Source organism: Hemiscyllium ocellatum, chromosome 32, assembly GCF_020745735.1.
Source record: "Hemiscyllium ocellatum isolate sHemOce1 chromosome 32, sHemOce1.pat.X.cur, whole genome shotgun sequence".
Taxonomy (NCBI): domain Eukaryota; kingdom Metazoa; phylum Chordata; class Chondrichthyes; order Orectolobiformes; family Hemiscylliidae; genus Hemiscyllium; species Hemiscyllium ocellatum.
This window is the reverse complement of record NC_083432.1, coordinates 39143634-39170584: the sequence shown is the minus strand read 5'-3', so window position 1 is coordinate 39170584 and position 26951 is coordinate 39143634. Positions and strand designations below refer to the sequence as shown.

At 44.4% G+C, this 26951-nt stretch overlaps 1 protein-coding gene across 3 annotated transcripts in view; it reads left to right on the top strand.

The window, feature by feature from the left end:
• The window catches only part of LOC132830779 (thyroid hormone receptor alpha), a 368439-nt gene that overhangs the window by 228569 nt on the left and 112919 nt on the right, over positions 1–26951 (top strand). Inside the window, exon 1 of one of the 3 annotated variants that reach the window (XM_060848623.1) lies at positions 14461–14532. The exons of the other annotated variants lie outside the window; for them this stretch is intronic. Within the exon in view, the coding sequence (XP_060704606.1) occupies positions 14492–14532 (41 nt within the window). The 5' untranslated portion in view covers positions 14461–14491. Of the gene's footprint in view, positions 1–14460; positions 14533–26951 lie in introns of those variants that run through there. 3 annotated transcript variants of the gene reach the window in all.

Genomic DNA, 26951 nt, shown 5'->3' with positions numbered 1-26951 from the left:
GCACCACCCCCTGCCCCCAAACCCCGTCCAACATCGCCCCTCCCCCAAACCCCGCCCAACACCGCCCCCCGCCCACAAACCCCATCCAACACCGCCCCCAAACGCCGTCCAACACCGCACCCCGCCCCCAAACCCCGCCCAACACCGCCCCCCGCCCCAAACCCCCTCCAACACAGCCCCCTTCCCCCAAACCCCGCCCAACACCGCCCCCCGCCCACAAACCCCGTCCAACACCGCCCCCGCCCCTGTCCAACACCACTCCCCCACACCCAAACCCCTTCCAACACTGCCCCCTACCCCCAAACCTGTTCAATACTGTCCCCACCCCCAAACCCCCGTCCAACACCGCCCCCCACCCCCGGCCCCGTCCAACACCGACCCCTGCCCCCAAACCCCGTCCAACACCGCCCGCCGCCCCCAAACCCTGTCCAACACCACACCCTGACCCCAAACAGTGTCCAAAATCCCCCCACCCCCGACCCCGTCCAACACCGCTCCCGCACCCATCCAAAACTGACCCCGACCCCATCCAACAAACCGACCCCGAACCCTGTCAAACACCGCCCCCTACCCCCAAACCCCATCCAACATCATGCCCCGCCCCCAAACTCCATTCAACGCTGCCCCCATCCCCAAACCCCCGTCCAACGCTGCCCCCTGCCCCCAAAACCTGTCCAATCCTCCCCCACCCCCAAACCCCCATCCAATGCTGCCCCATACCCCCAAACCCTGTACAACACTGCCCCCGCGCCCAAACCCTGTCCAATACTGCCCCCTGCCTCCAAACCCCGTCCAACACCGCCCCCCAACCCCATTCAACACCACCCCCAAATCCCTGTCCAACACCGCCCCCAAATCCCCATCCAACACCGCCCCCGCCCCCAAACCCCGTTCAACACCGCCCTCCACCCCAAAACCCCATCCAACACCGCCCCTGCCCCCAAACCCCATCCAACACCATCCCTTGCCCCCAAACCCCATTCAACATCACCCCCATCCCCAAACCCCATCAAACACCACCCCCGCCCCCAAACCCCATTCAACACTGCCCCCACCCCCAAACCCCATCTAACAGTACACCCACCCCCAAATCTCATCCAACACTGCCCCCAACCCCAAACCAATCCAGCACCACCACCCCACCCCCAAACCACATCCAACACCAGCCCCCCTACCCCAGACCCATCCAGCACCACCACCCCACCCCCAAACCCCATCCAACACCACCCCCACCCCCAAACCCCATCCAACCCCGCCCCCTGCCCCCAGACCCCATCCAGCACCACCACCCCACCCCCAAACCCCATCCAACACCACCCCCGCTCCCAAACCCCATCCAACACCGGCCCCCCCTGCTTGCCCCAGACCAATCCAACACTGCCCCCTGCCCTCAACCACCTGTCTGCCCCCCTCCTTCCCCTGTGCGCCACCCGCCCCCTCTCCGGGGCAGCTGGAGTGGACATCCACAGCAAGACTGCTACTGCTACAGATTTTGGGGGTGAGTCTCCAAATAGCGCACACACATGCACAGACGCACACACGCACACACACAGACACACATATAGACACACACACACACAGACACACACACATACACACACATATAGACACACACACACATAGACACACACACACACATACACACACACACACAGACACACGCACATGCACACACACACACACACAGGCACACACACACATACAGTCACACACAGACACACACACAGACACACACACACATGGACACACACACACATGGACACACACACACAGACACACGCACACACACACAGACACAGAAACACAGACACACGCAGACACACAGGCACATACAGACACACACACACGCATGCAACTTTATGCTACAATTTATTGACAGATTCCACGTTTGCCCTGCTCAGGACAATGTTGGAGAGATTATCTGGGGGGTTTAGGGTACATCCTTGTGTAGAACTCCAGGGAAAGTGTGATGAGAGAGAGAGAGAGAGAGAGAGAGAGAGGGAGGTCAGTCATTTAGAGACGGTGCCTGCGCTCCCATCAGTCCAGGGCTGTTCTCGGCAGCACGTTTAATCACTGCAAACAAAAGACACGATCAGTGTTGGTCACTCACCTTTGATGTAACGTTTCTGTTGGGACTTCGGGATCTCCTTTGGATAATCCAATGTTCCGATAATTGGTATTCGGATAATTGAGGTTGCTCTGTACTTTAGCATCACAAGGTGCACCGAACATGTTACTGCGTTCCATTTGATGTAGTGATGATCCATTCTTTCCCCAGTAAAATAACTTGAACCGAACCAGCTTCACCTTGTCAATAACTGGGAGAAGTTATTTTCCACACTTTTATACACAGTTGCCTCAAAATTAGGCTGGAGGATATCGTACTGTCTACTCCCAACATAAAAATGGCCAAATTCATCAAATTGTGCAGGCACCGTTGTACACGTGATATCACACCAGCGCAAGATTAAAGTTTAAGCTAATTGTAAAATGGGGGAAAACTCTGCAACAATTATAAACAGCCTCTAAATGTATTTACAAGTTGCACTTCTGCTGACTGTAAAGTAGCCTCTGAGTTAAATTTTAATGCTGTAATAGCCCTATGTAGAGATTTAAAAGTCATCAGAAGCATCAGATTGCAAAGAAACGTACCAATTGTGTTTTCCAGATTTTAAAACTATATTAAAATTTAATGTAAGAAGTCTTTGCAGTCTTGTGACTTGTTTAACGCTTGCAATGAATTTAGACACAACAGACTTGTTGGTCCTTTTTGCCACATTCAGTTAGATGCTACTCTTACCTTTCACAATTGCAGAGTGCAAAACTCCACTTGGCGGTGTTCTTGTCAATAAATGCAGCTCTACAATACCACATTCTTGTTGTGTCATTGTGCTGCTTGAAGGCACTTTGGACCCTTTTGCTACAGTGATGGTCCAACATAAAGGCAAGTTGTTGCAGACACGTTGATGTACTGGCAGTGCACTGTTCTCCCTCAGCTCCACCAGCGTATGACCCTGGAAGAGGGGGCTGTTGCGTAAAGCTAAATCATAGGGCACTATGATAACTCACTGGGTTTAACAAGTGCAAAGCTTAGCTCTCCAGATTCATTATATCCTGTGTTTAATTGTTGATCTCAGCCTTTGAAAGAGAGAGAAAGAAAGAAATGTGCCTGTCACAACCTCAGAATAACCTAAATCCACTGAAATAATATTTCTTTTTGAAAATGTAAATCTTATTATGTAAGCATATCTGGTGGACAAAATTAGGCACAATAAGATATCAATGAAGTAAATGTCCAGCTCATCTATTTTAGTGGTGTTGGTTGAGGGTTGAATGTTGGTTCAGAACAGACTTGTTTCTCTTTGGGTTCTTTCATGATCACCTGAGGGACAGTGCCTTTAGAAATGCAGCACTCCCTCAATACTGCTCTATAGTGTTGACCTGGAGTGGTTGCTCGCTAGATTTCGATTGAAACCCATGATTGCCAGTGTTGGGAGTGAGGGAAATGTGATGCAGATTTTGGCAGAGAACAGCATTAAGCAACAATGTCATGCCTCAAATGTAGCATGTATATTTTAAGACTTCAGCAGTGATAATGCCCACTTTTTCACACATTATCCCAGAATCCAAGGAAGGATTCCATGCTCAGCCATGACTAATGACAAAACCAAAAAATGCTCAGTGGTGTTGGCGGAAGAGGTAGAATCACAAGGTACAAAGACTGCTAACAGCCAGAGGATTCTTTGGGAAGTGGGTTGTGTTTCCTTTAAATACATATGGGGAAGGAAACAGGAAACAACCTCATGGAATCTTTTCTCCAGTCATATTGGTTATTGGAATTGAAAATGCAAGGCACCCTATGGACAACCGAAGAGGAAAGTGTAGGAGCTTGGGGAAATAAACAGACGACCTGCTTCCGGGAAATAACTGTGATCGCTCAAGACAAGGAGCTAACTAATGGCTGCTCAGACAAGGTGTCCCTCATGCAGTGTCGCCCTTTGAACCACAGTGACAAGGAGTTAATACTTTCATCAGGAGAAGCTACAGGAAAAAAAACTGTTAGTACATGTTAGTACCAGGTCGGAAGGCCAACTTATAACTTATCAGTTAGTTTTCCAAATTCCAAATCCCACTGTGACTGCACACACATGGCTGGAAAGACTCAACTTGTCAAACTGTTTTCAATTGTATGAATGATTCTTCCAAGGGAATTTCATGAGCTGGACCGTTTCGTTGGATCTGAGTTCACTTGAGGTGAACCTTTCTTTGCTCTAAGGTAGTTCTGCAGGATTGGGATGACTTGCATCTATTCTGGTTTGATGGATTCAGGGAAGGCTGATAAATCCGATGCATGAAGTACAGACTCTGCCGCACATGGGGTTCCCCTCCAACTCACTCACACCATCCTGACTTGGAAACATGTCACTGTTCTTTTCCTGACACTGGGTCAAAATCCTGGAGCTCTCTCTCTAAGAGCAGTCTGAGTGTCCCTACATCCCAAGAACTGCTGTAGTTCAAGAAGACAGGTCCCCGCCAGCTTCTCCAGAAGAATTCGGGGTAGGCAATAAATGTTGAGTAACCCGAAACGTTATCTCTGATTTCTTTCCACAGATGATACCACACTCGCTGAGCTTTTCCAGCAATTTCTGTTTTTGTTTCTGCTTTACAGCATCTGCAGTTCTTTTAGTTTTTATTGGGTTAAAATATGTTTCTTTATCATGGAATACAGAAGGTGTCAGTCCCTTAATATTCACTGATTTGAGGCCCCCTCTCCAAGACGGGTTTGTCCTGGGGGCTGTTCAGAGAGAAACACATCCAGAGCCAATCAAGTAACATCGAGGTTCCATCTTATGGTATTGCAGTCAGCACAGTCCCATTGCTGTTGCAAAGAAAAACTGGTACATTAACACTTTTCACAGCCACTGGACTTAATCTCATCAGAAGTGTGCTCACTATTTTAATGGGAAACACTGTAGCCAATTGCTCACTATAGACTTCCACTAATGAGCAGAGAATCTCCATGTCAATGACCGAGGAATAAAAATCAGCCAGGACACCGGAGCTAACACGCTTCCTAGAAATCGTGCCGTGGAATCTTTTAAATCCAGCACGAGATGGGGGTAGATTGGATCACCCCAAACACAGCATCAATGCACCTTGTCCTCAGTTACTACACTTAGTGTCAGTCCTGAGCTTTAGGGATATGTCCCGGATTGGGCCTTGTACCCAGAGCTTTGTCAGTTAGAGATGAGAGGACTCCTAGCTGGAGCACAGCTGTTCCCCTGGAATCTTTGCTGCTTAATGTTTTTGAAGCTAAGTTGTGTAATCCTAAAGCTTTATTAATGGATATTCCGTTAGCACAGTGTGATTTAATTGTTCTTGTAGTGAATGCTTTCAAAGCAGATACATGTTCTCGAGAAATGAAGGCAAGAGAATATTCATTAAGTTCCTGAAATAATGAAAGTGAGGTGAATCGAATATCTCAAATTGTCATTTCTTTGCAACTGAATGTTGATTAATTGACAAAATTGATTAATTTACAGATAAATTACAGATATATTTTAAATCTTTAAAGCTGCTTGGGAGCATTTCTAGTTTCAGATGAAAGGTTAAACCGTCGCTTTGCATTGACAGACCTCGCATTAAATACCCGGATTGATTGACTCTGGGCAAAATGAGAAATGAAAATGGGGACAAATAAAAACAGGAAGTGCTGGAGAAACTCAGCAGGTCTGGCAGAGAGAAACAAAGTTAATGTTTCACATGAGATATGACCCTTCATCAGAATTGAGGAACTGGAATCCAAACGTTAACTCCTGCGATTTCAGGTTTTTGTTTGTTTCAGATTCCCAGCATCCACACCCAAGTTTTCATTTTACTGTAATGAAAATTGGGAGTAATGATAAATGGATGGATTGTCACAATTATCTATTACTGACTGAAGTTAAAACTGTCTACTCCTTTCCCAATGATTGAGGGGTAGGGAATTGCTTATGTGCTGTCCCCAATGTCTTTGCATCATGTTTCATAGAGTTTTCATAGAATCCCTACAGTCCAGAAACAGGCCATTTGGCCCAACAAGTCCACACCAACCCTGTGAAGAGTAATGTACCCAGACCAACCCCCCACCATATAACTCTACATTTACCCCTGACTAATGCACCTAACCTACACATCCCTGAACACTATGGGCAAGTCAGCAAGGCCAATTCACCTAACCTGCACATCTTTGGATTGTGGGAGGAAACCAGAGCACCCAGAGGAAACCCCCCCCCCCAGACACAGGAAGAATGTGCAAACTCCACACAGACAGTTGCCCGAAGCTGAAATCAAACCCGGGTCCCTGGCACTGTGAGGCAGCAGTGCTAATCACTGAGACATCGTGTGTTATTTATTGGCATTTCACTGTTCAGAGAATCTGCAGTGCACCCAACGGCTCATCAAGTCCACACCGACCTTCTGAAGAGCATCCCACCGACCTTTCCTATGCCTGTCACCCTGCATTTCCCATCCCACACCTAACTTACACATTCCTGCACAGTATGGGCAATTTAGCATGGCCAATCCAGCTAACCTGCACATCATTGGATTGTGGGAGGAAACCGGAGCACCCGGAGGAAACTCACTCAGAGACAGGGAAGACATGCAAAATCCACACAGACAGTCGCTCAAGGATGGAATCGAACACAGTCCTGGTACGTTGCTAAACACTGAACCACCGTGTCACCCTCATGTGAGCTTTACCCAGCTGCTAGCCTACAATCTCGTAAGTCTTGCCACGTTGCTGAAAAGAGAAATACATTATTGAATCTTTCTGTCTGGTACACACCACGGCTAGCATGAGAATGTCAGCAATTTACACTACAGGAGAAAAGGGTGCTGATTGGTCGTCAGTTCAACTCTGATTGGCTAAAGTATTGCTATGAGGAAGCAAAGGGAAACTATAACTATAGCGAACTGGCTGGAAGCTTGGACAGCCAAAGCACTTTGCATTGCAACACCTCAGCCAGGGTCAACTTATTAACCAATCAGCTCTAGTCTCTTCCATGGTATAAAGTGTTGTGACCATTTGAAGTTTAGCTTTCGTGCATTTGTCCCGATGAATATAAGATGAAAAACTCCAGCAACATGTCTCCCTGCTCAGCAATGTCAAAATCTTTCAACATTTCCATAACATAAGGTTCAGATTGAAAGCTCTGTTTGTTTGGCTTGCATGGAGATCATGGACCAAATGGCCTCTTTCTGTGATGTAAATCTTCCCAGTGATAAGTTTACATGCACATATTCCAGCAGGCGATTCGACCTGGGAATTCCAGGACAATTGCTATGAAGCTGAACGTAAATGCTTGGCAGGTGAAGTATGAGGTTATCAACTTTGGTAGCAAAAACAGAAAGGTAGGTTGTTAAATGCATTGTGATAGATTGGGAAAGTGGTAAGTGCAACAAGACCTGGCTGTCCTTATATAGCAGTCACTGAAAGTAAGCAAGCAGACAGAGAAGAGGGCAAGTCATACCTTGGCTTTTATAGCAAGAGGGTTCAAGCACAGGAGCAGGGATATCTATTGTACAGGACCTCTTGTACTAGAGTATTGTGATCAGTTTGGGTCTCCTTATCTGAGGAAGGATATTCTGGCAATGGAGGGAGTGCAGTAAAGGTTTACCGGACTGGTTCCTGGGATGGCAGAATTGACATATAAAAGGAGATGGGTTAGGATTATTGTCACTGGAGTTTCGACGAATGAGGAAGGAAGAGGGGGCATAACATAGACACCTATAAAATTGTAACAGGACGAAACGCATGAAGCAATGACTGGGAAGTCCAGAACCAGGGGTCACAGTCCCAGGATATGGGCTAAGTCATTTAGAACTGCGTTGAGGAGACATTTCTCCACCCAGAGAGTGGTGTTCCGGTGGAAATTCTCTACCAAGGAGTGCGGTTGAGGCCAAAATGAGTGTTTTCAAGGAGCCACATATAGGTCTTGGGGATCAGGAGGTTCGGAAAGAAAGCAGAAACAGGACACTGAGTTGGATGATCAGCTACGATCGTTTTGAGCAGATTCGAAGGCTGAATAGCTTATCCCTGCTTTTGTTTTCCTTTTATTCAGCTTTACGATTGAAAGCTACTCATTTAAAACAGACTGCAGAGCAATGCAAGGAACTTGCTGTTCTGTCTGGTTCATTGTCACATGGAGAGGGCACCTTCATACTGAGCAGCCACATTCCCTTTTTATTGCTAAGAGCTTGGAAACACTTTACAAAATAGCATCACTCTATTTATTCTGTCCTTGCAGATAATGTGAAAGCAGTTCTGAGAGAAAAGGATCTGTAATTACTCCTTCTACATTGTCATCTCAAAAAAACAGCACTCTGTTGATGTTTGTCAATAGCATGAATTTTTCTGAAGCCCAATTTGTCATTTTCCTTGTTAACAAAAAATCACCTTGATTCTTCTGCAATTTCCCCTACCCACCCCAGCAACTCAGCTACATTCCAATTGTTTGGGACATCTTGTCAGTCTACATAATAAAAACTGACAGGTTCAGTAGATGGAGAATATATTTAGACTCTGGCTTCATCTGCACTATTTTTTAAATTCAAACCTCTGTGAGCAGGAAGGTGTGTCTGCTTGTACACAGCGTCCCCACCAGATCTATCCCTCAATCAACAGCATCTGGTCATTATTATATTGCTGTCTATTGAAGCTCACTGTAAACCTGTCACGTTTCCTACAACATGGAAACATTGGGACGCAAGTAGGCCATTCAGCCCCTCAAACTTGTTCCGCCTTTCAATGTAATCATGGCTAGTCTGTGCCCCAACTCCATATACAGTGGAAACTCGATTACCCGAACGAGATGGGCAGGCACAATTTCGTTCGGATAATCGCTTATTCGGAAAATCGTTTAAAAGCCTTTCCTCTCAGTTCAGAGGTTTAAAGCCTGCTTCCCATTCAGGAGACTGCAGCAGCATGTATTGCGCGACACCCCGCTCCCAACACCGTCCCTCCCCGCCCACCCACCCCCATCCTACCCAACCTTGGTCCCAATCCACCCCCGCCCCCATTCGCGTCCCCACCCCCAAACCCATTCCAACCCCGCAGCCCCCAACACCGTCCAAACCCACCACCAACCCAGTTTCTATCGGGACCTCGAGATCTGCTTCGGATAATCTGATTTTCAGATAATTGATATTCGGATAATCGAGGTTCCCTTGTACCTGCTTTTAGACCATATCCCATAATGCCTTTGGTTAACAAAACATTATCTATGTCAGATTTAAAATTAACAACTGATCCTGCATCAACGCTGTTTGTAGGTAAGAGTCCCAAATATCTATCACCTTTTGTATGTAGAAATGTTTCCTAATTTCTCTCCTGAACGGTCTGACACTAACTCTCAGACTGTGCCCCTAGTTCTAGAATCCCCAGCCAGTGGAAATAATGACTCTGCCATCTGCAACAAGGTGTTGGGACATGCCTAGATTATGAAGGGTGCTTTCAAAATGTACGAGTAAAAAATGAGGTCTGCAGATGCTGGAGATCACAGCTGCAAATGTGTTGCTGGTCAAAGCACAGCAGGTTAGGCAGCATCTCAGGAATAGAGAATTCGACGTTTCGAGCATAAGCCCTTCATCAGGAAAGGGCTTCCTGATGAAGGGCTTATGCTCGAAACGTCGAATTCTCTATTCCTGAGATGCTGCCTAACCTGCTGTGCTTTGACCAGCAACACATTTGCAGCTTTCAAAATGTAAGCCTTCCTTTTTAATTTGACGCTTAGAATGGGCCGGTTATCTATTTTGTAAGTGTTCATTTCCCCCAACTACCAGATTGTTTGCATGATTAGAATGTGGAACTCATTACAGTTGAGCCTGTATTAGATTAGATTCGATTACTATTCTCTGGGAGGTTAGAAGAGTTGGATGTCGATCCGGAAAATTACACTAGATTCCCCACAGCATGAAAACTGGCCCTTTGGCCCAACAAGTCCACACCAACCCTCTGAAGAGTAACTCACCCAGACCCATTCCCCTTTCCTAAATTTACCCTTGACTAATGCACCCCAAACTGCAGGCAATATAGAATGACCAATTCGCCTGGCCTGCACATCTTTGGCTTGTGGGAGGAAACCGGAGCACCCGGAGGATACCCAGGCAGACACGAGGTGAATGTACAAACTCCACACAGTCGCCCAAGTCAGGAATCGAACCCGGGTCCCTGGTGCTGTGAGGCAGTAGTGCTAACTGCTGAGCCATCATGCCTCCCTAAAACCATATTAATTCTTTCACAGAAGACCAGCCAGGATAGAAGATGAGAAGCTTGTTTCACTGATTGGACAGTTGGAAACCAGGTTCAAATTTTCAGGAGAAGGGGGCTAGCTATCTAGGACGGTGATGAAAACTTTCTTCACTCAGAGAGTTGTGAATCATTACAATTCTGTGTCCCACAGACCCATGCAGGCTCTGTCATTGAGTCTCTCCAAGGCTGAGTTGATAGATTCTAGGGCACTAAGGCATATGGAGGCAAAGGGGAGGTCATGCAGAAAATCACCCATGATTTTATTGAATGATCGAGTAAGCTTGAACACACAACGTGAATTAGGAGCAGAATTAGAAGATTCAGTCGAATGTTGCCTGGGATGGAACACTTCAGCCATGAAGAATGGCTGGATAAACTCGGGTTGTTTTCTTTGGAACAGAGAAGTTTGAGGGGAGACCTGGTAGAGTTGAATAAGATTATGAGGGTCATGGACAGAGAGGATAGAAAGCAGCTGTTCCCCTTTGTTAAAGAGTCAATAACCGAGAGCAGGACATAATTTTATCTGAAACCCAGGAGGTTTAGAGAGGAATTAAGGAAAAGGGTAGTGGAAATCTGGAATGCTCTACCTAGGAGTGCAGTAAGACAGGAAACCTCACAACCCTAAAAAGTAACATTCAAGACGATGGGCTAAGTGTTGGAAAATGGGATTAGTATGAATAGGTTAGTGCAGATTCAATGGGCCAAAGGGCCACTTCTGTGCTGTGCTACTCTGAAAAAAAGGTAGGCTGTCAGCTGTACACACAGTTCTTGTTTATTTTGTGCTGACCTTCTTACCACAAATAGTATTTGCAATGAATCGTTTAGATGCATTTAAGAGGAATTTATATAATTACAGCAGAAAGAAAGGATTAGATGATTGTTTGAATGGATCATACAACAGTGAGGCTTGCTTGGAGCATAAACACTTTTCCTTTCAGTGTACTGTCTGGCCTGGTTTTGGACTGTACATTCTGTCATGATTGTAATGAGATTAGCCCAAGTGGACATCATGGAATATGAGTTGCCTGATTGGGGCTGTTAACCTGGTCCGATCAGGGAGCCCTGTCTGACAGATATAAATAGGAGTGTCAGAGGTTTTGTTCACTCATGTAAACAAAGTGCGACTTGAAAACAGGATTCTAGCCTCTGGGGAGTTACTTCACATTCCATGTAATAGCAATGCCATTTCTCAGAAAACATATTTACAGGAATCAATATCACACATTGAAAGATATGTTTGTACGTGTCAGGATACCACTTCAACAGATAACAATGCATCTTCATCGTCGTCGTCATCATCATCATCATAATCATCATCATCATAATCATCGTCATCATCATCCATATTTACTTGGTGGCCATGCCTTCAGCTGCCAAATCCCCGAGCTCTGGAATTTGCTCCTTACAGTTTTGTACATCCCATTCCACTTTGAGGTTCTTCTTAAACGTCTTCCATCAAGCTTCTGTTCAAATGCCTTCACATATGGCTCAGTGTCACACCTTGATACATGAGGGTGAGGTGGGGGGAAAGGTGTCGGCTTCTAAAAGCCACACTCTAAAAACCTCCATTAGGTCACCCAGCAGCCTCTAATGCTCCAGGGAAAATCGCCCCAGTCTATTCAGCCTCTCCCTATAGCTTAACCCACCAACCTTGGCAAAACCCTTGTAAATCCTTTCTGAACCCTTTTAAGTTTCACAACATCCCACCTATAGCACAGAGAGCAGAACTGCATACAGTATTCCAATAACACAGTAACCAGTGTCTTGTTCAGCTACAACATAACCTCCCAACTCCTATATTCGATGCACTGACCAAAAAAGGCAAACGTCCCAAACACCTTCTTCACTATTCTATCTACTGCGACTCCACTTTGAAGAAACGATGAACCTGAACTCCAAGGTCTCTTTGTTCAGCAACACTCCCCTGGACCTTACCATTAAGTGTATATGTCCTGCCCTGATTTGACTTTCCAAAATGCAGCACCTCGCATTTATCTAAATTAAACTCCACCTGCTGCTCCTCCGCCCATTGGCTCATCTGGTCAAGATGCTGTTGTAATCTGAGGTAATCTTCTTCGCTGTCCACTACACCTCCAATTTTGGTGTCATTTGAAAACTTACTAACTATATCTCCTATGTTCACAAGAGTACAACCTTTCAATATCTACCTTCCCAAAGGGTTATACCTCCTCTGTATGTGTAATACTTTACGTTAAGATCACTTGTCATTTTTAGAAATACCTGTATCCATTTTATTCAAATTCTCAATTGTCCTCTGCTCTGTAATGCCTCCTCTGATAACACAGCAGCAACTGGGACTTCACTAAATGGGAGACTACATGATAATGAGCTCATGATTATAGTCACTTGGCAGTACAGGACTCTAGTACTGCAGAGAAAGAGACATCATGTCAAGGTTTTTTGTACTGAATTCATCAGGACAAAATTGCAAGAATACCAAATCTGAAATGGAACAACAGTTTATAATTCATGATAGTGAGCCTAATGCTGGAACATGGAACTGGTGTAGACTTAGTGCAGCTTTGACAGTACAGATGTGATGGTTCAAAGAGCCTCTGTACTATATGATTCTAGAATGCTGATTGGTTGACACCCTCTTCTCAGTCAGTATAAATTATTATTCACCTTAATATTTGGTGTTTTTGTAATTGTGTCCTGATGAGTGCAAGACTAAAACCTTTGACAGAAAATCTCTTTTCATAGCAAAGCCCGTGCAGAGCCAGGATGTAGCACAGTGTGTCCGCATAACAAGGTCGTAATGATGAAATCACACATGTTTAAAGCTGCAACATAGACAGTGAAGTGGGCTTAAAATGGAAATTGAAAAACAGCAAGGAACACAGGGCATCTCAAAATTACCATTGGACAATAAAATAGGTACAGGTATTTCCACAGTTTATAAACATGGGAGGTGCTGTTAATGTAAAGTATAACATTTTCAGAGGCAGTAGACAGCGAAAGACTTTTTTTAGCCCTTGCTGGAGCACCAAAACTTAAAACTTCCAGCCTCATGTTCATCAAGGTGAAGGCCAGTGCAGTCTGGAGCCAGGGTCCAGTGTGGACTGGAAGCTAGGGCCCAACGTGCTCTGTCATTCTGAACTTTTATTTCTGCAATAGTGGACATTTTATTTCTCTATTGTCTAAGATCTTGTAGCTAAAGAAGCTGTAACTAGGTACCTTTGGATCTAAGTCAGTGCTGTAAGTGGTAATGTATAACCGTTTCACTATACTCATTGAGTATATGTGACAATAAAGGCCAATTCTAATTCCAATAACCCTTTTATTCAACCCTTCCTCTTGGTTCTATTGTTCCCCAACTTCACATTCCTGGTTAACCTCCCCTTACTGTTTCTGATTCCTAACGTTATCTGATCCTGCCTTTTGTGATGCTCCTTGAGAGAGTTTGAATTTGCATCAAAAAGCACAGCATTGTTAGACAGAAAACCTGAAAGTATCAATGATTTCCAAATCTACAAAGCTAGTTTTAATTGAGGCTTTTCTCCTCTGCATACAGAAAGGCATTCACCAACAGAGTGACCTCCCTTGACAGGTTCTGCTGGGAGAGATGTTCAGATCTGCTGATTTGATAGGGTAACTATTCAGTAACAACATCTGTCAGAGTGTCAGCGAGGGAAATGACGAGGCCACGGGACAGGAAATCTCTGACAATTAGCAGTCACTGTAAGTTTAAGCTGTGCACCCCTCAGTGCTGGTCACAGACTGACTCTCTGGCGACCCAGTGTGGGAGAAAGGATAGACTGTCCTATTTTACAAGTTTCACGGTGTCAGCCTGGCCAGGGTGGAAATTGTCCTGAATCGTTAATCAGAGGCTTTCTTACTGCAGGACACTGCAGTACTGAAACAAATCATTCAGCTGAAGTGAGAGAGGGGAGGGTGGGACTACATCAGTGGTAGCTTCCAGTTCGAGGAATTAGACAGGCTTTGATCATGACTAACAGCTGAGGTTCCGACGGTACATGAAGAGGTGGGATTACACTTGGAGGCGGTCCCTCCAGCCGTTGACTTATATGGAATTGTGCCTGCATTTACAAAAACAGGGAAAATAAGTTACTGACAGGCCTGTGAAGTGAGAGGGACTATGTTTTGACTTTAATACTTTCCCAGTGTTGACCGCAGTGCTGTCAGGAGTCGGTGTAAACAACAAGCGAAGAGCCAATGTTGGCTGGTTATCAAGGAGGCTGCATTGAATTATTCCAGTAAGTAAACGGAATCCAGTCAGGATGCTGTGTTTGTTGGCTGTGCCACGTATAGAAATATGTCTGAGCTTCGCCACCCCCAACACCCCCTTGTATTTTGTTTGTTTTATATCAAGAGTGCAGAAATAGCAGGAGGACTTTGCCAAAAAACAAAATGTTGATCCAAAGTTTGAAAAAGAAAAGATTCTGTTTTGAGTCGAACAGCCATTTGAAGAGGGCTTTTCTTTTTGGTTTTAACCTATTTTGACTGGCTAACAGATTGCCTTGTTATTTATCTGATTGCTACTCAGGGACCTTTTACATAAACTGGATAGGTGCCTACCCCAACAACTACGCTTCAAAGCCATTTATTATGTGTGATGTGCTTCGCAGTGTTCCTGAGAGATGTGAAGAGATAACTTCATATGTGTATTTCTTTTCTGTCCCTTTCAGAATACTGAGTGTTTACATGAAGTTTATAATCTGTCTGCTGATTTTTTAATGACACCCCTCAACACTGACTACTGATCCCTGACCTCCAGTGTTTTACTTGTAACGTGCCAGCTGTGGCTCAGTTGTTGGTACTATCTGTTTTGAATTATAAAGTCTTCAGATCCTACTCAGAATTTGAGTGCATAAATGTTAGCTATCGAAGGGCAGAGTGCTATTTTAAAACTGAGGCTCCATCCATCGATCGATGTAAAAGACCACATGGGTATCATTTAGAAGAAGGTCATTGGTGTTATCTCCAGCATCCTGGCCAATATTTATCCCTCAGTCAACATTCAGAATGAACAGATTATGTGGTTATCACCACACCGCTGTCTGATGGAGCTTGTCATGTGCAAGTTGTGGCCACATCTCCTACATTACAGCAGTGACTACACCTCAAAAGAAAGTTAGCTTAGCTGGCTGGACAGTTGGTATGTGATTCAGAGTGATGCCAAATGCACAGTTTCAGCTGACGTCACCATAAAGTCCTACCTTCTCAACCTCAGCCTCACCTGAGGAGTGGTGACCATCAGATTAAACCACCGCCAATCATCTCTCTCTAATTGGCACTATGGTGACTTTCCTCTTATATCCCAAGAAATATTGGCTGTAAAACAGTTGCATCCAATTTGTGCTCACGGAATCCACTGTATAAATGCAAGTGTTGCTTTTCAGGTAGATCTGAGATTAACAAATGAATTTCAACTGAACTCAGTGGGAAGCATTACAACTTGATCAGGACATGAAGATGGTCATATATTACTTGGAAAATAAAAATCTAAATTGGGGAGAGATCCGAATGGATCTGGTAATAATGAAAATACAAAGTATTAAGAGTTGTGCCTTGAGTTATTAACATCCAAAAAAAATAGAAACAAACCCCGAGGGTTTATTAATAGATTGCATTGAAGTGCAGTTCAGCGAAAGCAATATTGAACCTTGGTTAGGCCACAGTTGGACTACTAGGTATAGTACTGGTTACAATTTTCTGATAAGGTACATAGAGATAGTGGAGAGAGTGTGATAAAAGATTCTCAGGATGATACTGGAATTGTGAGATTATATCCATCATGGATCATCTCATGTCTTGGAAAAAGAAGGTTGAGGGGTGACTGAATTAAGTGTTTAAAATTCTGAAACGTTTTACAAAAGTTGGTGAGCAAAACGTATCGACGGTCACCAACAAGATCAAACAGAAGAAACCGCTTTGCCCAGAGTGCGATGCAAATGTGGAACCATAGCACCATAGGGCAGTTGAAGTGAATAGTATGAAAGGCAATGAAATATGTATATGGCAGAAATGGCAATAGGGTAACACTGATTGAGTTAGACATGGAAGATGGGAGGAGGCTTAAGAATATGCACATTAGAAGAAACTAGATGAGCTGAATTGCTTATTTATAATATTAATTATTATATAATCTATCTTAATGTATAATATCTTAATATATAATTTAAAATCTATAACTTAATTCAGAACTGACTATTATTATTAAATGGTAGACACAGAAACCCTAATACATATTATGGCTATGTCAAAGTATATAATGTTATGAGACAAGTGCTGGAAAATGAAATTCCAATAATTAGACAGTTGGTTTTGAGCAGCACAGACTTGGTGGACTAAATGGTCTTTTTTCTCTGTTGTAGACCTCTGTAAGTCTGTAGTTTGCTGTAATTCCACACATTCTGAAGTGAAATCTTCTGATCATGCAACATAGTTGCTTCGAATGGACGACGTGCGGGAATATGGATCAGTGACACTTGTTGGCCTTGGGTATTTTTATTGACTATAGCAGCCGCACAGCCAGAGGACCTTGTGGGCAACTTCATTCCAGTCCATAGCTTTGATTTTCAAGCTGGTATCTCTTTCCCAGATCCTTGGAAGGGATCCTTGCAGGGGAGAAAGATTTCTGACCATCAGCCAGCAGATAGCAAAATCTCTCCGTATTTGTAACACCTGGATCTCCATTTTAAATCCAACCCCAGACAGAAATAGAAGTCAGCGGTAAGGAGTTGAAATTAAGATCTCAATTTAAAATGATGCATCCAGACACACGAACAGGGAATAGAGGAAACAATAGTTTGGAATGACATCAGGGTCTGCAGAGACATGATGGACCAAAGGGCCTACTGTATCTGTCCAATGTTCAATGACATAGTATATATTCCAGTCCTGAAAAATTACACTAAAAGTTTTAAAAGTTCAAAACATACAACATAATACTAATGATGAGTGAGGAAAGTCTCACTGGTCAAAGGAAATCGAAATAAGCTTTAAAAAAGTCTTTCTCTATGAATTGGGTGGGTCTAGAAAGAAGGGTGTGCTCCCTACCTAGAATCCTCCAGGAATTCTTTGAACTACTGGCTACCCCTCAGTCATTTAAAACAGAAATCCCAGCCAGGGCTGCTGCCTCCCATTGTCTGTGAGGGATCCTTTATGCATTTTAAACTCAGATCACAAAGGGTGGTCAATGTTTGGAATGATCTATTAGGTAGAGGTGAACAGTAATAGGGCTTGCTAAATTGGAAGCAAGACTGAAAACTCATCAAAAAATGAAGATGATGTGTGGCCTGGCAGCATGTGCAGAGGAGACCTGCTGAATTTCTCCAACACTTTCTGATTTGATTTACATGAAAACTCTTCCCTATCTTCAAATCTTACCATGGCCTCACCCCTTCACTATCTCGGAAATCCTCTCCATCCCCAGATCCATCCTAGTGCATTGTGGGTCCCAACATGTCAGCTCCTTTCACATGATCCCAAAACTGAGGATGGTCCACAATATCTGATTACTTGACAGTGGTAGTGGCTGACTGGAACAGGGTCTGTTTTTGCCATTTATCACAGACCACTGAGGGTTGCCAATCGTAGCTGATTCCTGATGAAGGGCTTTTGCCCAAAACATTGATTTTCCTTGGATGCTGCCTGACCTGCTGTCCTTTTCCAGTGCCACTCTAATCTTGACTCTAATCTCCTGCATTTGCAGTACTCACTTTCGCCTAATCGTCACTAATACCCCAAACTCACTAAGGGACAAGAGAAGGTGGTCAACTCTAAGTATAGCATGGTGGCTCAGTGATAGCATTGCTGCCTCACAGCGCCAGGGACCTGGATTCAATTCCAACTTCAGGTGACTGTCTATATGAAATTTGCACATTCTCCCATGTCTGTTTGGGTTGCTTCCTGGTGCTCTAGTTTCCTTCCACAGTCCAAAGATGGGCAGGTTAAGTGGATACACCATGGGAAATGTATGGGGATAAGGTTGGGGGGGGGGGGAATGGGTCTGGATAGGATGCTCTTCAGAGGGTCAGTATGGATTTGATGAGCCAAATTGTCAGCTTCCATACTGGGGAGTCTATGAGAATGATTTGCTGACATGTGAGAGAACCAGATATAGTGACTTCTCTGATATACAGAATCTTTCACACAGGACTGCATATAGATCAATACCAAATGCAGATAGTGCTGAGAAAGAGGCTTTTTAAAAAATAATAAAAAATGTCACAGAGGAAGTGGTGGAGGCTGGTACAATTGAAACACTTTAAAGGCATCTGGATGGGTATATGAATAGGAAGGGTTTGGAGGGATATGGGCTGGGTGATGGTAGGTGGGACTAGATTGGGTTGGGATATCTGGTCGGCATGGACAAGTTGGACCAAAGGGTCTGTTTCTATGCTGTACATCTCTATGACTATGACTCTAGCAGGTAAGATCATGCAATTGTCAAATGCACAAATCCAATAAATGTAAATTGTCTGCCTGGCAACAACAGCATTTCTAATAATCCAGCCTTGTTCCATCTCTCTTTTCTTTTTAAGTAGCCTTTTTATTTTACAATTTCCTTGAACAGGAATAAAAATAACAATTAAATCACTGAGCTGGCTTACATTTAAAGTCCTACACCAGAATCTAATCTGTCAGAACACAAAATTGTAAACCCGCCAAATGCGGCTTGTAGCCAAACACTCAAACACTTAGCTAATATTAGGACAACATTTGCTTGTCTTGTGATTATGGAGACATTGGTGGTAAGTTTTGGCTATGGTTTCGTATTCTGGTTAACCACAAACGGGGAACACTGGAGGTGCAACAATGTTCCAAGTCAGTTACTAACGTGAAAAAATTAAAGTGTCGAGATAACCATGGAACTGTTCGGATCTTGTTCCGTCGTGTGCCAGGACACTATCAAGAGGAATTGTACAAATGCTGTCCCTCCACTAGCTCAAAATAACCAGATTAAAGCTTCCATGAAATTAATGAAACGCTGAATACAATAGAGGTATGTTAAGACCTTACAATAACATCAGTCATTTCCAGCTTGTTTTTGTATTTTAACAGAGACTGTATTTAAAAGTGCCTAATTGGCTGTAAAGCGTTTTGGGATATCTTGAGGACTTGAGAGGTGCTATGTGAATGCAAACCTTTACTTCTGAGCTTTCAGTACCTCAAGTGACCTCCTTCTGTAATGGGTTACTCATTGGAATGCCGTGACTGTTGTTGCAAAACTAACAATAAAACACACAAAGCTAACTTAAAAACCCAAAGAACTGTGGATGCTGTAAATCAGAAATAAAAACAGAAATTACTGGGAAAGCTCAGCAAGTCTGGCATAATCGATGGAGAGAAATCAGAGTTAACGTTTTGGGTCCAGTGACCCTCACAACTGAAGTGAACTGTTTGGCCAAAACCCTAATAGCTACTAGTGAGAGATTATTTATTTGTAACTTGTCTCTGTTAGCACAAATACTTTTAAACTTAGGGATAGCCCAACTAGGCTGAACTGCCCACTCACTTCTGAATCTATTCACTCCTCATACACTGTTTTATTTTAACATTATTCATTATTGCTCTTTCTCCTACATTGTGTTCATAGTTTATGCAGAATACTCCCCCCACAACAGACTGCAGCAGCTCAAGAAGGCAAATCACCACCACGTTCTCAAGGGCAATTAGGGACAGGCAAAATATGTTAGTCTAACCAGAGAGTCTACATTCCATGAAAACATTAACTAAAATGGATATAGGAACATAGGAATAGGAGGAGGCCATTCAGCCTGGTCTGTCAATGCAATGAGATTGTAGCTAATCTGTGGTCTAACTCCATATACCTGCCTTTGGCCTATACTCCTTAATACTTCGCTTAATAAAAATTTGACTATCTCAGATTTAAAATTAACAATTCATCCAGTAACCACTGCCGTTTGTGGAAGCGAGTTCCAAACCTCTACTACCCTTCCTAACATCTAGGGCACACTTCTACATTTGGGGCGGTACAGTGGCTCAGTGGTTGGCACTGCTGCCTCACAGCGTCAGGGACCCGGGTTTGATTCCACCCCTGGGCGACTGTCTGTCTGGAGTTTGCACATTCTCCTCGTGTCTGCGTGGGTTTCTTTCGGGTGCTCCGGTTTCCTCCCACAATCCAAAGACGTACAGGTCAGGTAAATTGGCCATGTTAAATTGTCTAGAATGTTCAGAGATGTGCAGGTTAGGTGCATTAGTCAAGGGTAAGTGTAGAACAATAGGTTAGGGTCATGGATCTGGGTGGGTTATTCTTTGGAGGGCCAGTATGGACCTTTTATGTCGAAGGGCCTGTAGGGATTCAATGATCTCTCCTGAATGGTCTAGCCCTAATTTCCCAGACTATGCCCCCTAGTTCTAGAATCCCTAACCTGTGGAAATAGTTTATCCATCCTGACCTTTTCCTGTCAATATTTTAAAGACCTTGGTTAGATCCCTTAACTGAAAATGTGTTGCTGGTTAAAGCACAGCAGGTTAGGCAGCATCCATGGAATAGGAAATTCGACGTTTCGGGTATAAGCCCTTCATCAGGAATCCCTTAACTGTCTAAACTCATGAGATATAGTGTCGATGTAATTTGTATCTTGGGATAGTGGAGAGGCATGGAGTGGGAATGCATGCCGGGGAGAGTGAGGGGCGTGGGTGTGGAGCCGTCCAGTGTTATTTCTTTAGTTGAGCTAAAGACCACGGGAAGTCTGCTGCTCAGGAGAGGGTGCTCCTGCTGTGCATTACTGAACTCGCCTGCTGTGTCAGTGCATTGATCATAATCTTTTATTTAAATCGTTAAACTTCCACAGTACTAGTAAGTCTTTCCTCTACCAATTGAGGTCATTGCTTGTCATTGATGTGAATGCTAACTGGCATTGCAGTGTACCGTGAGGCTTTCAATCTGTGCACCAGAAGTAAACTGTTCTGATGTTAATGGTCATTTGCTTTGCATGAGTGTGACAATGTAATCAGCCTGAATGAAAATGCCACCCGTCAGCCCTTCCTGAGCTGGTCTGGATAGCAATAAGCGCTGAATTCGGCCTAACTTCTTTCTCAACCCATCCCAACTGCATTCCTACTTATGGATGACCAGAAACAAAAGGATAGATTAACACGGACAGAACTGCGGGTGCTGAACATCTGACTTCTATGAATGAACGAAAAAATGCAAAGGGTCAGGTTCCAAGAATTGTCAAGATGACGTGAGAAGTGGTGAACCAAGCTGTCAACAATAGTAAACGTGAGACCTAAAATTGAGCAGCTGCCAAATTATGGTGTTGTCCAAGGGACAGTCAACAGCTAGAACAATCAATGTGAATGGCTCAAGAGAACGGGTAATTAATAAATGAATTGTTCTCTTCTAGGAGAATAAACAAGAGCTGAGCATTGTAGAACAAATATAGTCACACATGAACTCCTACTGTACTGATTACAGGGAATTCTTTAAGAACTTTAGCAAATCATTTTAAATCTCACCCTGCTGAAATCATGGGAGTGTGACTATACATAATGTATATGCAGTATTTCACGACACCGATAAGCAGGACCTCCTTGGGGTTTGATGCCAATTACCTGACCAGAAATGTAACCCTTTGTTGGCTGAATCGTCAACAGTTCTTGATGATAAAAAGGAATATGGAGAGCTGGAGATCAGAAATAAAAAATGGCGCGCATAACGAGAAAAAAATTGTTCACCCTTGATCGAAGGTCACTATGAAGGAAGGCAGTATTCACTCAAAGCTGCACAGGTGCATAGCCATGCATCAATCTGGGATGTTCTCCCCAGGAAACATTTGGGCTCTAGACAAACAGTGTTACCTTTAAGATCCACATGTAGAATAATGCAGCAGTCCTGAGGGAACAGTGTGGTACAGTGCAGCAAAAAAATAACAAAGATAACTTCAAGGGAACTTTGCCCAAGGCAATCTTGTGAAGGCGCATAAAATATTAAGTGCTGCATAAAAGATGAAGTCCAGAGCTTTACTTTGGCATAAACTGTGTGCCTCAATGGTTTATGGTGAAGTACAAATTTAAAGTGAAATCTCAGGACATTCATTACACAGAGATTTCTTTTGGAAATAGCTGCAGCATCCTAGGTCATTGAGAACAGCAAGATGTGTTCGAGCTCAACAAAGATTGAAAAGGATGAATGAAACCAGCAAGTTTAAGAGTTTGATAAATGGCGTGGAGCCTTTCTCTTTCCCCTCCCTCTCAGTATTCGGCAAAACTAAATTACGTTATGGACACCAAGTGTGCACACGTTAACCAAGGAACTATCACAGGCCCCTCACTGGTCATAAAATATGTTGGGTTAGACATGTATACTTCTTCAATGGGATGCAGAACAAAAAGAGGCCATTCAATCCACCCACCGTGCTGACTCCTTGATAGAACTAGGCAAAAGTGAGTAATACAGATGCTAGAGATTAGAGTCAAGAGTGTGGTGCTGGAAAAGCGCAGCAGGTCAGGCAGCATCCGAGGAGCAGAAAAATCGACGTATCTGGCAAAAGCCCTTCATCAGGAATGACCATTCTTGATGAAGGGCTTTTGCTTGAAACGTTGAATTTCCTGTTCCTTGGATGCTGCCTGACCTGCTGTGCTTTTCCAGCATCACACTCTTGACTCCTTGATAGAACTTCCTCTCCACCCCTATCCACCGAGACCATTCCCTCCGCGACACCTTCATTAAGTCCACAACCCCTACCAACCCACCCTCCACTGCCAGCACCTTCCCTTTCTGCTGCAAGAAGTGTCAAACCTGCGCCCACACCTTCAATCTCACCTCCATCCAGGGCCCCAAAAGATCCTTCCATACCCGGCAGAGATTTTCCTGCACATCTCGACACTCATCCACTGCGTCGGTTGCTGTCGATGTGGTCTCCTCTATGTTGGGAAGACAGGATGCCAACTCGCAGAACATCTCTGGAATACACACACCAATCATCCCCACCGCCCTGTGGCCGACCACTTCAACTCCCCCTCCCACTCTGCCAAGGACATGAAAGTTCTGGGCCTCCTCCACTGCCAAATTCTAACCACCTGACGCCCGGAGGAAGAACGCCTCATCTTCCACCTTGGGACCCTCCAACCACACAACATCAATGTGATTTCACAGTTTCCTCATCTCCCTAGCCCCCATCACATCCCAGATCCAATCTTTCAACTCAGCACTGTCTTCTTGAACTGTCCCACCTGCCCATCTTCCTTCCCACCTCTCCGCTCCACCATCCACTCTGACCCATCACCATCATTCCCTCACCTTCATCTACCTATCACCTTCCAAGCTATCTTACCCTTCAGCCCTACCCCACCCTCTTATTTATCTCTCAGTCCCATCCCCCCTCCCGCCACATTCCTGACGAAGGGCTTACACCTGAAATGTCGACTCTCCTGTTCCTCGAATGCTGCCTGACCTGCTGTGCTTTTCCAGCACCACACTTTTCAACTTCTTGATAGAACTACTCAATGATTGTCTCTGCAAAACTCTGCAATGTTATTTTCCCTTCCGATGTCGATGGAATGGCATTTAGAAGCCTACAATTTAGTCAGCCTCTGACACCCCTTCAGGCAGCACATTCCAGCTCAGTAATACGCGCTTTGTAATGTTTCTGCGTGTTTGACATTTTTTGTCAAAACACCTTAAATCCATGTTCTCTGGTTCACAATTATGTTCCTAACTCAGTCTGTGCAGTCCCTCAAAATATCGAGTACTTCTGTCAAATCTAATCCACCAGTTCTTTTCCTTTTACTTTCCTGTGGGATTTGTTTTTTTTCCTTTAATTTTTCATGGGATGTGGGCATCACAAGCAGAACCAGCATTTTTTCTTTGCCCATCGCTAATCAACTTTGGTTTGCTTGGTCATTTTCAAACGGCCTAGTTTTGAGTCAACTCCTTTTTGCTGAAGGCCTGGATTCACACATAGGCCAGACCAGATAAAGATGACAGATACCTCCTTCCTCAGGGAGTGAACTTTTCAATGACAAGCAATGATAGTTGTAGCTGGTCACATGATGATTTCTGAGGGTCGAACCCTTCTCCCACCCCCACCCCAATTCTTATGTCACCATGTTCATGGATGACATAATTTGAAACCATGTTTTCACACGAGTACTGATGACACCCAGCTCCACCACACTTTTCCTCTCTTACCTGCTCCCTCCGCTGTTGCTAAATTGTCAGACCATCCTGACATCCACTCCTGGGTGAGAAGAAATTTCCTTCAAATAAATGTTAGGAAAGCTGAAACCAATATTAGATTAGATTACTTACAGTGTGGAAACAGGCCCTTCGGCCCAACAAGTCCACACCGACCCGCAACCCACCTATACCCATACATTTACCCCTTACCTAACAACTACGGGCAATTTAGCATGGCCAATTCACCTGACCCGCACATCTTTGGACTGTGGGAGGAAACCGGAGCACCCGGAGGAAACCCACGCAGACACGGGGAGAACGTGCAAACTCCACACAGACGGTCACCTGAGTCGGGAATTGAACCCAGGTCTCAGGCGCTGTGAGGCAGCAGTGCTAACCACTGTGCCACCGTGCCGCCCACAAATATCTTCTGTCCCTTCATGAATCTTGTTGCTTAGTTACAGGATCCATCCTCTCTCCCTGGCAACTGTGTGAGGTTGAACCATAGAACATAGAACATTACAGCACAGTACAGGCCCTGCGGCCCTCGATGTTGCGCCAACCTGTCATACCAATCTGAAGGCCATCTAACCTACACTATTCCATGTACGTCCATATGTTTGTCCAATGACGACATAAATGCACTTAAAGTTGGCGAATCTACTACCGTTGCAGGCAAAGCATTCCATACCCTTACTGCTCTCTGAGTAAAGACACTACCTCTGACATCTGTCCTATATCTATCACCCATCAATTTAAAGCTATGCCCCCTCATGCTCACCGTCACCATTCTTGGAAAAAGGCTCTCCCTGTCCACCCTATGTAACCCTCTGATTATCTAATATGTCTCTATTAAGTTACCTGTCAACCTTCTTCTCTCTGATGAAAACAGACTCAAGTCCCTCAGCCTTTCCTTGTAAGACCTTCCCTTCATACCAGGCAACATCCTAGTAAATCTCCTCTGCACCCTTTCCAAAGCTTCCACATCCTTCTTATAATGCAGTGACCAGAACTGTACACAATACTCCAAGTGCAGCTGCACCAGAGTTTTGTACAGCTGTAGCATAATCTCATGATTCCGGATCTCGACCCCTCTATTAATAAAAGCTAAAACACTGTATGCCTTTTTAACAGCCCTGTCAACCTGGGTGGCAACTTTCAAGGATCTGTGTACCTGGACACCGAGATCTCTCTGCTCATCTATGCTACCAAGAATCTTACCATTAGCCCAGTACTTTGCATTCTGGTTACTCCGACCAAAGCGAATCACCTCACACTTGTCCGCATTAAACTCCATTTGCCACCTCTCAGCCCACCTCTGCAGCTTATCTATGTCTCTCTGTAACCTACAACATCCTTCGTCACTATCCACAACTCCACCAACTTTAGTGTTGTCTGCAAATTTACTAACCCACCCTTCTACTCCCTCATCCAGGTCGTTTATAAAAATGACAAACAGCGGTGGAGCCAACACCAACCCCTGCAGTACACCACTAGTAATTGGACTCCAGGATGAACATTTCCCATCAACCACCACCCTCTGTCTTCTTTCAGCAAGCCAATTACTGATCCAAACTGCTATATCTCCCACTATCCCATTCCTCCACATTTTGTACAATAGCCTACTGTGGGGAACCTTATCGAACACCTTGCTGAAATCCATATACATCACATCAACCGGTTTACTCTCATCTACCTGTTTGGTCACCTTGTCAAAGAATTTAATAAGGTTTGTGAGGCACGACCTACCCTTCACAAAACCGTGCTGACTATCTCTAATGAAATTATTCTTTTCTAGATGATTATAAATCCTATCTCTTATAACCTTTTCCAACACTTTACCAACAACTGAAGTAAGGCTCACTGGTCTATAATGACCTGGGTTGTCTCTACTCCCCTTCTTGAACAGGGAAACCATACTTGCTACCCTCCAGTCTTCTGGCACTATTCCTGTAGACAATGATGATTTAAAGATCAATGCCAAAGGCTCGGCAATCTCCTCCCTTGCTTCCCTGAGGATCCTAGGATAAATCCCATCCGGCCCAGGGGACTTATCTATTTTCACACTCTGCAGGATTTCTAATATCTCTTCCTTGTGAACCTCAATCCCACCCACTCTAGTAGCCTGTATCTCAGTAATCTCCTCAACAACATTGTCATTTTCTAGAGTGAATACTGTCAAAAAATATTCATTTAGTGCTTCCCCTATCTCCTCTGACTCCACACACAACTTCCCATTACTATCCTTGATTGGCCCTAATCTAACTCTTGTCATTCTTTTATTCCTTAAATACCTACAGAAAGCCTTAGGGTTTACCCTGATCCTATCCACAAACAACTTCTTGTATCGCCTCCTGGCTCTTCTGAGCTCTCTGTTTAGGTGTTACCTTGTAACCCTCAAGCGCCCTAACTGAGCCTTCACATCTCCTCCTAACATAAGCTTTCTTCTTCCTCTTGACCAGAGATTCCACTTCCTTCGTAAACCACGGCTTCCACGCTCTACAGCTTCCTCCCTGTCTG